Below are 13,698 nucleotides of genomic sequence, written 5' to 3'. Positions count from 1 at the left end.
TCAGCACTTGAAAATGGGGGTGCACTGCATGATGTCTCTGGCAAGCCTGTAGCTCTCGGTGGACTCAGTACTGTGATCCCTGTAGCAAGTATAGGTGAGTCCAGTCCATCAGACATTGAAAGGTCTGTCATGTACCAGAAGTCCAGCAATTTCATAGGCATTGGTACTGGTAGTGATTGGAGGTGCCAAAATGTCTGCACCAAAGGAGTTGGCAATTCAGTCACGATTGAGCAGACCACTGGTTTCTGGCATGCAACCAGTGCGGACATCTGCATACCAACTCAGATGTTCGCACTGAAGGAACCTTCCCCAGGGAAGTTCTCTTGTTTTCTCACGCCCTGTTGGTACCGATGATTCCCTCCCTGTGCCCATCAGGTCCTTAGGCAACCCAACACGTTCAGGGGGGCGTGGTGTTGTGCAAGCTCTGGGTACAGGATTTAAATAGCTTCAATGCTGTCGGTACCGATGATATTGAACAAGCCAGAGATCATTTTAGTCTTCATCAGGGCTTGCTGTGGAGACGTACAGCCCTTTCATTAGAAGCCTTGTGTGAGTGGCTCATAGTTGTTTTCTTAGGCTCACCTCAGAGGGTTGCAGTGAGGATTCCTGATGTCCAGAGTCTTGGCGTGGCAAGGATGGTGGTTGGAGGGCCGCTTCCATTAGGAGAAGCTTAAGTCTCTGTTTTCTATCCTTTCTGGATCTGGGTTTCAATTGTTGGCATAAACCATACTTCTTGGGGATGTGGTTCTCTCTCAAGCAGTGGACACACTGAGAATGACCATCACTCACTGGGATAGATTCTTTGCAACTGAGGCACTTCTTAAAGCCCGGTGAACCATGTATACCCTGTGTCCAGGGAGGTCCCTAGATGGGGTGAGGTCGATGAAAAACAAAGTTTTTTTATTATTAAATAAAAGATAAAGGAGCAAAAAAGGGAGCTCTAAAAGGGAGCTAGAGAACCAATTAGCAATTCTATAGAAGATGGCAGAGCATGGGAGGAGGGGAGGTGCATGCGTGGGCTGAATGGACAATGCTATTAAATTATCTGATCAGCAGCCAAGACAAGGCAAGGAATGAGTTATAATTGGCAAGAAATGTTAGAGACAAGAGATTCTACAAATATGTCAGACAAAAAAAAAAAAAAATCAGGGATGGCATGGGCCTGCTGCTCAATGGAGAAGGTGAGTTGGTAACAGAAAATAAGAAAGTGGAGTTGCTTGATGCCTACTTTGCTGCAGTCTTCTTACAAAAAATAACATGACTGACCTACAAGCGAAGTTACAGACAATAAAGGGGAAGAGATGTGGATTGGGATAAGTAAGGAACACATCAGATCTTCTGACTAATTTGAATTAATTTAAGTCAGCAGGGCCTGATGCTATTCACCCAAAGGTGCTCAAGGAATTAGCTGAAGAAAGCCGGTGCCACTGCCAATAATATTTGCAAACTCATGAATGACAGGAGAGCTCCCAAAAAGACTGGAGAAGGGCTAACATAGTGCCCATCTTTAAAAAGGGGAAAAAGGAGGAGCCGGGGAACTATAGTGCAGTCAGCCTGACCTTGATACATGGGACACTACTAGAGCAATGTATAAAATACTCCATTTGCAAATACCTGGAGGATGAAGAGGTGATCACTAGCACCCAGCATATATTTACCAAGAACAAATCATGCCAAACTGGCTTGATTTCCTTCTTTGACAAGGTAACCTGTTTGGTGGATAGGGGAAATGCAAGGAACATAATATACCTGGATTTATACCTGGGACAGCAGCCTTGAAGTTTGAGAAACACTATCACAGAAATTAATCATCAATTAAGCCCTAGAGTGTCATTTATTTCATTAAGGGCCCTTCCCTTTACTGATCAAGATAGTGATTAAACTCAAGGAAATGCAAATTAAAAGCTTCTTATCAAAATGACTCAACCACCATCAACCCTAAAAACAGTTCAGCTGCTTAAGAAACATCTGACTTGCTAATTATGGTTACAACTTAAGAGAAATAGGCCAGGAAAAAAACCATCTAAAAACATCAGGCAAGACAGTGGTCAAGATGTTTTAGTGTGCCAGAAAAGAGTCTGTAGGTATGTCTACATATGGCATGACTCACTGCTGTGGGTCTTTTTTTTTTCCCCTCTGTGTAGAAGTATCCTGTAGTACCAGGATTTTACTTACTCCCTCCATTGTAAACAGAGCAGAAGTAAGAGGACCTGACCATTAATATTTTGTAACAGCTGGATTATTTTTGCTGTGGTGTCTTCACTTAATTGTTAAGTAAACCTGAATTTACACCCACAATCACTTTTCTCCAGGAGAGAAGGAAATCTCTAAAAAGAGTGTGTGCATGCAGGAGGGAAGGCTAAAAAAAATGACTTGGGAGTTGGAGGGAAGATAGTGAGGCTGGAGACAGAACTGAACAAGAAAATACCTTTTCCTATGCTGGTTGTGTGTCTGGCTAGTAAAAGTATTGCAGTTGCAACGTTAATTAAAAGCCTGTCACTTTAAGAGGCTGTGTTGTTTCAATAATGGATACTCCTCACTAACCAGACTATTAACATATTACTGCCTATAGATAAAACAGACATTCTGCTTCAAGTTTTAGATTCATGAGAACAACTTACATAGATCCACCTCTCCCGCAAGAGCAGATATTTTTGAAGTTTTTTACTCAAGTATTAGCCTTTGCATAGTACCATATCGTACCACAGAACATACAATTCGGCTTATCCAGTTAGTAAGGATTACAAAAGACTTATTTCTAGTATACTTCATAGGCAAATTAGATTTTAGTCTGTTAAAATTCAGATCACACAGGAGTAGCTCTCTCTCTCTCACACACAGGAAAGGAAGCCAGTGCAATCTTGGGTGAGCTAACAGCTTATAAATAGCCAAACTTATTGAGGAAATAACCATTCTGTTTCTTATTACTCACACTTTATCATGTTATAAATGGCACTATTGAGGGGTACTTTAGTTTATCGCGTTTCTGGCAACAGGTCTATTTCCATGATTAAGAATTACTTAGGGCTGCAAGATCAAGCCCATTATTTGGTGCCAGAGTGAATGTCAGAAGAAATTAAAAAGCTACATAATTAGCAGGAGCCTTCAGCTGAATGTCAGCCTTGGCTTCAGTCCAATCTCATCTGTCATACATCACTGAGAACAATCCTTTCAAATGGTAATTTCTTATCTTTATGAAGCTCTAGTACTATGTAGCAAAGAGGATAACAGGTGCATAAAAACCAAAGGTGAACTGATGCTGCAGGAAAAACTTCTTTATCGTTACTGTCTGGTATCATGAAGCAGCAGCACACACAGGCAAACAAAGAAGACGACACAAAATACATCCCTTGTATCTCAACAGGACCCCATTGTGAATGGCCTACCTGTAATACTGTGACCCTGTGACGGTGAAAAAGAGCGGCAGACAACTTCAGAGGCATCATTTTTATGGGGTTTGGTACTATAAGCAGAGAGGCTCCACTTATCAGAGAAACGAACAACTCAACTACAGATGGATCAAACGTCAGAGGTGAGGCCATGAACAGCATATCATCTGGTGTGATCTTAAATAGGGATCTAAAACAAAAAAAGGCCAGAGTTATTAAGCCTGGTGCATATAAATGCTGGTAACTGGTTGGCATTATTTAAAAACAGAAGGGGTCCTGAGTTGGAGCACTTGTATGGCATAACATCTGTACCCAGATTAATAAAAATTTAATGCCAGAAGGGACCATTAACATCATCTAGTATAACTGCCTGCATACACAGGAGAATTTCACCAAGTGATTCTTGCATCTTCAAACCCGTAACTTCTGGTTGTGCTAGAGCATGTCCTTCAGAAAGGCATCTGCATCTACCTTCTGCATGCTGGGGAGGAAGCTCTGTGCAGATTTGAATGGTCTGTGCTCATTCATCAGTACCGCTCTATAGCTGCACTCCGTATTGGGCTAGCAGTGTTTTCATTACTAGTATTTTCCAGCAGGTATTTACCAGAACAAAGAAAAGCCAAGAAAGCTAGAACAGTAATTAGGACTTACAGAGGAAAATAATTACTATATGAGAGGTGGAAAGAGGTATCTGAGAATCACAAGTTCAACTTTGAAGTTTCTGTATTTATTTCATTTAGAGTACCAGCAATAAAATGTCTGTATTATGATCAACATGATATATGGGAGTAATGAAATCAGGTCAAGCATGTTAAGAATAATGAATATCCAAGAAAAGTAATAAATATTATTCTATTCAGAAACTGACTGAAAGAAAACTTGGAGGGAGAGGGGGAGCCACCCACACACACACCCTCCCCCCAATGGCAGCTCATAGAATTTAAGGCCAGAAAGCACCATCATGATTATCTAGTCTGACCTCCTGCACATTGCAGGCCACAGAACCTCACCTACACTCTCCTGTAATAGACCCATACCTTCAGGCTGAGTTACTGAAGTCTCAAATCATGGTTTAAAAACTTCAAGTTACAGAGAATCCACCATTTACACCAGTTTAAACCAACATGTGACCTGTGCCCCATGCTGCAGAGGAAGGCGAAAACCCTCCAGGGTCTCTGCCTATCTGACCCAGGGGAAAATTCCTTTCCAACCCCAAATATGGCAATCAGTTAGACCCAGAGCATGTGGGTCTTCAACTCCAGTTGGCTTCAACTGTTTGCCAAATGAATCTGTGAAGAGTACTTCTACTGTACTGAAGTTATTCTTGCCTCAGTCATTCCTGGTAGTTCAAAGCCATATCTGATACTAGACTTTGGCACAATCCCCCCTTAATCACACTTTTGTAATCACCTTATTTTGCAATGTACTTTGTGAACGTAAAATATGATTACTTTCAAGTTAATAACACTTTCAAAAGGGCACCAAGTCTTGGCTTTATATACTTACTCAGCTGCAGCTAGCTTTTGCAATTTTTCCCTTTCCTTTGCAGACCAGTGAAGATCACCTCCAGTGAGGTGATTCACAAAATAAAGCAAGACTATAGCTATCAGTGACAAACAAATACAAGCACTGTTAGATATTAAGATATTTTGAAAATCTGGCCCCTAATTGTCAGTCCTTTGAAAAGTGAACTTACTGAAGATGAAGAATATTTGGCACAATACATTTATGAGGTACTCTGACTATTTTGGGGATCCCTGTAGTTCCTGACGTATGCAAGATGTATGCCAAAGAATGTTGCTGCCTGACATCCATGTACCCCCTTTGTGATGTCTTTGCTTTAAGTTGGTCCAGGTCAGCTACGTAATCTGTCTCCCAATTACTTGTAGCTTTGGAGATTCCAGTTTTGTCTTCTGCGCCATCTAACAGCAGATTTACATCAACATCATTCCAATTAATTTGGAAAAGAGTTAAACCAACATGATCTATTGCAAAAGAACTCTGGTAAAACCAGCCAGCATGGGATATTTTGAATTTCTGTAAGAGAATAAAATAGTTTACAAGCAAGTTAAAGGCAAAGCTCAGTGCACAGTTTTACTGTCTCCATTCTCACATTGTACTACTAACAATAAAGATCGAATTTTTCAAAAGTGACTAGTGATTTTGAGCGCCTCCACTTTTGGGAGTCCAACCTGAGAAAGCTTTAAGAAGTCTGGTTTTCAGAAAGCAGCTGCTCACTCTTTTTTAAAAAATTGTGGATGAATTTAATACTCATAAAAATGACGATCTAATAATCAGTAGTAAATTAGATGTTGTGGAAGTTTCCTCAAAGAGCTCTGCATTCCATCTTGATGTGCAACACCTATAGGGGAGGAATACTGCAAGGGTTCCTGAATACCAATACCCACCATTGTAGAATGTGTTACAAAACCATGGAAGTGAATAAGTGAACCGGAAAATAAGGTGATGTCTAGAGAAAAGCATCCGGGTACTTCACATTATCTGAAAATGTCTGTGTAAAACCAAGGTAGATCACCATTGTCATGCTGGCAAACCAGGTGCTAGCTCATACCAAGGCCTCTAGGTCTCAACGGAACACCGACAAACATAGAGCTGGAACCTCCTGTCCCCCGAGAGGTAGTAGTTCAACAGGAGAATTCTCCTCTTGACCTATCTAGTGCTGTCTACACTGGGGTTATTGGTTTAACTATGTCACTCAGGGTATGGATTTTTCATAACCCTGAGTCATGTAGTTATACCAATCTAATTTCCTAGTATATACCAGGCCGTAGTCTCAAACAGGGGGTGTCTGTCCAATAAACAAGGCCCAACCACACCAGAGGAACTACTGTGGAATATCAGAGGTCAAAAGACTTTGCCAATTCCACCCCACCCCCCAGGAAGAGGAGACATGTAAGTGAATTCCTCCCATTAGCTCATTGGCAGCTCACAGAAGACACTAGGGGACATATAGAGTTTTCTTATTATAGAAGCTTCTATTACTCTTTGAAACTTAAGACTAACATTTCTGTGCGTGTTCACCTGCTTTAACTTTGTAAATAACTCTATTTCCTTTTCCTACTTAATAAATCTTTAGATCTGTTATTATAGGATTGGTTACAAGCACTGTCTTTGGTGTGAGATCTAAAGTGCAACTAACCTTGGGTAAGTCACTCATCCTTTGGGACTGGGAGAAACCAGTAATACTGTTGTGACTTTGTGTGTAAGAGACCATCTATCACAAAGGCAAGCTTAAATGGGTGGTACCCAAGGAGACTGTCACTCCACATTAAGACTGTAATAGTGCCAGAGGCGTTTACACCTGATAATTGGTTGGAGAAATCTAAGTACAGAACTCCAAGCCAATTTGGGGTTTGTGCCCTGTTTCTTAACAGTCTCCCCTAAGGTTGAGACTCATGTTCTTGACCCACTGCAGAACAGCTTGAAAACCACTCGCTGTCAAAACGAAGACAATTACATCTGAGCATGTGGTAAATAGAAGGCAATTAACTCAACTGCTGCAATTTTCTAAATCTCATTTTAATGTTCCTTTTAGTATTCTTAACACTTACATTTATTTTGTCATTCTCAACAAGGATATACTGGAGGTTACATTTCTTCATAAAATAGGTAGATAATACTGGTGGTGCATCTGGATCAAGAGGAGAATATGCAGCTGGAACTTGGAGGATTCTAACAAGGCAAAAATTCAAGTCAATTAATAGCATTGTAAAAGAGAGTTAAAAATATATCTTAAGTTTTACATAAATTCCACAGATGCTTCTTTTATGCTATAAGATCCCTTAGTTTCCAGACACAGGCGGAATGTGAGTCTTCCATTTGGGGAGGCTTAAACGCAAGCGCCAGAAGCTCCCTAGAAGTGGGGGAGCCCCCGCCGGAGCCTGGATTGTGGCCCAGCCCCTGCTTGCACCTCTTTCCCTGAGGCTCCCCCATCCCCCGCTGCTCGCTCCTCTTCCTCCAAGGCCTGGGTACAACATGTAGCACATGTGTACATGGAGCAGATACATAATACATGCTAGGAACATCAGTTTTATTCTCACTTGTTCATGAGATCTGACTTGTGAAGATTTGAGTTATATCTGTCTTTGTTTTAGAGAAGAGATTATATAAGTATCATCCCACTGTCATCAGTTATGCTTCTTTTATACTGCTGTGTTTCTTCAGTGCCTACTATTATCACTACTGTGCATATGAACCACCTAGTGGCTTAATTTACCAAATAAGAATTCTTGACTTTTTGTCTTTATCAAAAAGCCTTGAGCATCCAGATTAATGAAACTGATGGTATATTAATCGGGTTTTTAAAATCTGAGGTTTCATTTTTGAAATAAATCAATCTATTTCTATTTGGCTTTCCCTTACAAATTAATTCTCATCACACTAACAGAACAAGGGATAGCTGGTGTAAAACACTACATGAACAAAACCAGCCAAATTTGGCAGAAAGAGCATATAAAGGGATCAGCAGTTGCTCTAAGAGCCTGAGCAAAACAGGTTCAGTACATAAAGCCTGTTTTAACTCACTGTTTTCTTGCTTTCCATCAGTGAAGTTGAGCATGTGCAGGAGAAAATGCCATTAAATCTAAAGGTGCAAGTACACACTCATTGGTCAAGGAACTTACAAGTTATATTGGTGAAGCCAATGGAACCTTTAAGCACTTGTCACTCAGTATGCATGTGTAGCATAATGCCTCCCAAAGCACCAAGAATTGTGTCCACTGCTGCACACATTGGTCACATGTTAATAAAATGTTATGGTTGTGACACACAGTTAAAACAGAGATTTAGGAAGTGCAAAAGTTAAGATTCCAGCAGTCACATGACTTTAGCTGTATTGCACAATCCATACGTTTGATATATTTTATGATTAGGCCTGGAAGAATACAATTTTTATTTTGTTACGATTTTGACAGATGTCTGTTTATTTGTAGGCATTTTTAGATCAATTTAAATTTTCACAATTACATAAAATTATGGGTTTTAAGCATTTTTTAAAATCTATTTATATTTTCACAGTTCTGGGAAATTATGGGGCAATGGTAAGACAGCTGAATAACTGATGTTGAGATTCAAAAAGTTAAAGCTTTATAAACTGTTAATACACAAACTGCCAACACCCCATGTCAAAATATACAAAGTATACTTAAATCAACAAATCATACCTGTTTTTAATATTTATTCACTAGTCCGTTTGTAAACAAGCCTAATTCATAAGTCTAAATCACTGGATTTTGACTCTAATATGTTCTCAAGCAGCATTTTTCTTACTTTGCCTGTCTGTAAATGTTGATTGTGATCTATGGAAATATTGTATCATCTTTTTAATATGAAGAGTGAAATCAAACGTCTACTGACATTTACTGACAAAAATCGTATTCTTTCAAGCCTATTTCTGATGTATATGGTAACATTTTAAACTAGTTAACCAGAAAACAAGGGAACAAGGGAATAGTGCTTATGTGCAATATTCTTGAACTGACAGTGCTGAAGCCTCAACTTTTACATTTCCTCACTATTTGTTATTTTAATCGTGTGTCCTTATTGTTCCAACTTAATTCTGCATTTCATTTTCTAGATTTTCTTTTAGAGAAAAGATCCAAAGCAATCAGGCTACAGCCAAATCAGATGGATTTAAAGCCTGAAATTTGGACCTAGCCTTAATTCTGAATTAGTACCTTTGTTTGGGGAGGGAGGAGAGACGGGGCTGGGGGCGAGGAGATGGAGAAAAGGACGGGGGGAGTTAACTGAACAGAGGTATGACTGTCTGGAAAAAAAAAACCATATAAATTAGACTATATGCTTCTGTCTGTAGATATGCATTTAAACAAAGATGTGCTGCATATTCATGGACAGTTACGTAGATATGCACTGGTACAGGGAACTTAAAAGTTCTAATAGCTTTGCTAGCGAATCTAAGAGCCACAAGCCAAAGTGCTCTGGAATTTTTTTTTTTTTTTACAAGAAAAAACACCACACCACACCCCCCTTGGATTTACCAATACAGCAATAAGGATGCATAACATTCCAAACAGTTCAGTTAAACCAGTTTATAAAATCAGTTAATATGGGTCTAGCTACTAGTGCTCCACTGGTTTTGAAGTTTGTTGATTTAAAAAAAAAAAATTCTTTAGTGTAGACTGACTATAGAGAAGACAAGAGGTAAAATAGAAGTATTACCCTAAAATCCAAGATGGTAAATTTATTCCAGGATAGCAGTACAGGCCTATTTCAAATGTTCCCCTGTGATCACAGTAGTGTTGCAGGAAAACCGTTAATTCTGTGGCAAGACTAACAACCTCCTTGTAAGTGTAGAAAACTGGAGGCTTATTACATTCATCAAAACATACTGCTTTTCTATCAGAATACAGGCTGGCTGCCTGATGCACCATCTCCTGAAGAGTCATTTTAGGTGCATAATCTTCAGTCCCTAAACAGATAAAAATAATAATCAGAATTCATTGTAATCTTTTATTAACATTATAAATATAAAAGGCAGCTTAGTCTAGTGAAAAAGAAATCCAAGAAAACAGCATGACACTTCTTCTAAAAGCTATTTAAAGCGACAGTGCCCAATTAAAGACTATATCATTTAACAAAAAGTTATTCATATTACAAACCTTAATCTGAATTTTAAATGTTTTTTATTTTACTATTTGCTTACTTTTAAAATTAGAAAAATTAAAAAAAGTCTATTCAATTTCCACTCAGGTTTTTATGCTCTAATGCAATGCTTAGATTGCAAACGCTGGAGGAAATTATTTTACTTTTGAGGGGGGAACGGAAAGAAGTACTTTCTATTGGATTTGTTTAAAAGGAAACCACTTCTACTGGTGTTCAGTTTTGTAAAAGCTTGTGTTTATAAAACGTGTATTTTGGATCCTTTAGAGGTAAACTGAAATACTCGTTTTAAAGAAATAAAATTTAAAGATCCCAGTCTTCCCACTGACTTCAATGAAGCCAGGATTTCTTCACCAGAGTATGTCTGCACATAAACATTACAAACACTCACAATATAAATTAGTTTCCCCTTTATTTACCTGGCAAGAGTTCAATGTTCTGTTTTTCTCTAACAAGGACTGTAGACATCACTATTTTAGTAATCCTTCTTTCCCACATTCCTCAAGTACGTAATTACCACATTTGTATGACAAGTCAATTTTTACAGTGTGAGATCTTATGGGTAGGGCCCTACCACATTAACTGCCATGAAAACCGTATCATGGACTGTGAAATCTGATCTCACCCCCCCCGTGAAATCGTGTCTTTGTGCTTTTACTCTATATTATACAGATTTCATGGGGTTGACCAGCAGTTCTCAAATTGGGAGGCCTGACCCAAAAGGGAATTGCATAGGGTCACAAGGTTATTTTAGAGGGATTGCAGTATTGCCACCCTTACTTCTGCACGGACTTCAGAGCTGGGTGCCAAAGAGCAGTGGCTGCTGACTGAGGGCCCAGCTTTGCAGGCAGCAGCGCAGACGTAAGGGTGGCAATACCATACCATCCTTACTTCTGCGCTAGTGATGCTGACAGTTCTGCCTTCAGAACTAGGTTCCCAAACAGCAGCTGCTGCTCTCCTGCTGCCCAGCTCTGAAGGTAGCATTTCCCCCAGCAGCAGCACAGAAGTGAGGGTAGCAGTACTGCAACACGCCCCACCCTACACAACTCCTTTTTGGATCAGGACCCCTACAATTACAACACTGAAATTTCACATTTAAATAGCTGAAATCATTAAATTTACTATTTTTAAAATCCTACAGCCATGAAATTGACCAAAACGGACTATGAACTTGGTAGGGCCCTACTTATGGGTTGGGGCCTGGCTTCTGTGTGTTCTCTGTGCAGATCTTATTACGTGTGTGGGCATGGTAAAACAAAAACAACTAAAAAACTGCAAGGAGCCCAGCTGTCTGCATTGATTAGGGACTATGTTCAGTTTGCCTTACTTGTGCAAGCAGTCCTATTGATTTTAATATGACTTCGCATATAAATTAGGTGAGCAGAATTTGACCTTAAGTATTAGTGATGTGTACTGCTGCAGAAGAACCACGTACAATTCTCAAAAACAAAGCAATCCCGTGCACCAAGGAGCGAAGAGATCAAAGTATTTAAAGAGGTAATTTAAGGCCATTTAAATAAAAGTGAAGATTTGTGGTATTAAAAACAGAAAAGTGCTTTCAAAACCAAATCTCCTAGGTTTTCCTCATACATATGTATCATTTACTTACTGTTATGAAGGATACATAGATTCTACTTCCAAATATTTGATGACAAACTCTTCGACCTGTTTATAACTGCACAAATTCGGTTATTTTTTAATCACAATTGTCCACATATGTTCAATGTCATCAAGCTGAAATTCTGCATGAGCTTGAAGGAAACAAACAAGAAAACTTAAGAGTTGATACAATTATTGTTAAATAACTGCTGGAGTTTTCCTGCAGGTTGTAATTCCACTCCCAGGCAATTTACATTGACTGTAAACAAATATCCACCACAAAACATTACATAAAGATAACAGGCTTTCTCGCATTAAAATAAGTGGCATATTCTCACTGATTTCAAGGGTGCAGAAACAGACCCGATGTTAGAGGAGAGATCAAACTAAAATTTCCTAAAGGTAAGATAACCAAACTTTCTATCATGCCTAGGCATTGACTTATATAGTGAGAAATATTATGAGGCATATATCCTCAATCATCTACACAGGCTTTTGCCTGCTTATCAACATTAAACAACATATTTTTATAAACATGGCAGAGGAACACTTACAAATAATACCCATGATCACTAAAACTAAAAGAGCTTTCTGTTAAGATTAATGAGAAAAATGTTTCTAGTTCTTCAGTTTGTTTTATTTTGAATTTGCCAGCATTTAGTGTATGTGGATCTTTCACACAGTAACATTTTTGAAAAACCAGGAAAAATTTGAATTTAAAACCACAAAAATTGACAGGGGACAAGGAGGAAATTATTGTTTATGGAATTGTTAGCAATGTTGAGTTGGCATTGCCTTTTAAAATACAGAGGGAACATATTTTTGTAACCAAAGCCACAAACTTCCAGTGCTAATGGCTATCACTCCATTTTATATGTTACAATATGTTTATATAAACCATTGTTTTCCAAAATAATATATATCACCAGATTACTTGCAAGCGCACACATCTTAAACTAGGAATAAATGTTTTTGCAACCTGGTTGGACAAAAGTAACCATGACCTGTAAAACTAGCACAAGAATACGCTTCAAAATGACATTTAACTACCTAAATGTATGACACAATCAGCATTGCTCATTACATCAAAAATATACTGTAGAAATTAGAAATATACTTGGATTAAAGCTGATTATTTATTGAAGCAAAGAGCGTTGGTTGATTGTTATTTATTCAATTTATTGACAGACCTCAAAACAATTAGCAAGATGGTTAAACACATCTGTTCTCTCCGAGAAGGACGTCCAGGGCACACATCCCAGCATATCTGGATCCAAGCGCAGGAAACAGAGCAGGACACGCTGGGAACGGCAGTCTCCCTCGGACGCACCTCACATCAGCCCAGACTCTGCAGGTGATAGCAGCCCCAGGGCCCCCGCAGACGAGAGCGACGAGGTGGGTGAGGTAGTACGGCCTGTCGGCGACACGCTTCCCAGCACCACCGAGCTCCTCTTCAGGGCGGAGCGGCTCCGCGGAGCGCCAAGGCTGGGGTCCCCGCACCCACCGTGTCCTCTCACAGCTGAGGGGCGGGTACGCTGGGCCAGCCTCTTCCCCGAGAGCGGTTTAAATCTCCCGCCGGCCGCGGTGGGACCCAGCGCCTTGGCTACCGCCCACGGCTCCTCTGGCCCACGCAGGGTACCCCCGCCCGGGGTCCTAGGGACCCCGACAGCCGGGTGCGTGAGGGGAGAGGCTGCGCTCGGACGAAGGCGGCTACAACCCTCAGCCCCAGCAGCGGTTTAGCCAAGTGCCCCGGTCCGTTTCCACCCCCCCCACCGGGCCAGCTCCCCCCGCCGACACCTGCCCGAGAGCAGCCGCCGAAGCTCGCACCCACCTGCGCTCGCCGCTCTCCAAGGCCGCCGCGACGCCATTGAGCGGCGGCAGCTAAAGAACGCCCTAGGCTCGCCCCCAGTCTTGACGCAGCAACAGCAATCCGCCACTTTTGATTGGCTGAATGAAGCTCTTTTTCCGATAGGCTCCTTCTAGGCAGCTTCGGATTGGCGGAGCTCTTTCAGCGCAGCGGTGTTCGCATTGGTTAGTAGCTGCATTTTGATTGGATGCTGAGGCTCCAGGG

General features: G+C 40.5%; 1 protein-coding gene across 12 annotated transcripts in view; it reads right to left on the bottom strand.

The window, feature by feature from the left end:
- The window catches only part of AASDH (aminoadipate-semialdehyde dehydrogenase), a 63,821-nt gene extending 50,262 nt beyond the window's left edge, over nucleotides 1-13,559 (bottom strand). For 7 of the 12 annotated variants that reach the window (XR_012158665.1, XR_012158666.1, XR_012158667.1 and 4 more), the window contains exons 1-6: nucleotides 12,818-13,436; nucleotides 11,638-11,779; nucleotides 9,588-9,837; nucleotides 6,962-7,082; nucleotides 5,086-5,426; nucleotides 3,387-3,579 (exon numbers count right to left, since the gene is read on the bottom strand). Coding sequence is in view for 9 of the 12 variants with exons in the window: in XM_073341971.1 (XP_073198072.1) it covers nucleotides 3,387-3,579; nucleotides 5,086-5,426; nucleotides 6,962-7,082; nucleotides 9,588-9,814 (882 nt within the window). In the remaining 3 variants the exon portion in view is untranslated. Of the gene's footprint in view, nucleotides 1-3,386; nucleotides 3,580-5,085; nucleotides 5,427-6,961; nucleotides 7,083-8,572; nucleotides 9,350-9,587; nucleotides 9,838-11,637; nucleotides 11,780-12,817; nucleotides 13,438-13,458 lie in introns of those variants that run through there. The other 5 variants (XM_073341967.1, XM_073341969.1, XM_073341968.2 and 2 more) reach the window with 4 other exon arrangements.
- Between the last annotated feature and the right edge of the window lie 139 nt (nucleotides 13,560-13,698).

Source organism: Lepidochelys kempii, chromosome 4 (genome assembly GCF_965140285.1).
Source record: "Lepidochelys kempii isolate rLepKem1 chromosome 4, rLepKem1.hap1, whole genome shotgun sequence".
In the NCBI taxonomy this organism is placed as follows: Eukaryota; Metazoa; Chordata; order Testudines; family Cheloniidae; genus Lepidochelys; species Lepidochelys kempii.
This window is presented reverse-complemented; position numbering and strand designations above follow the sequence as displayed.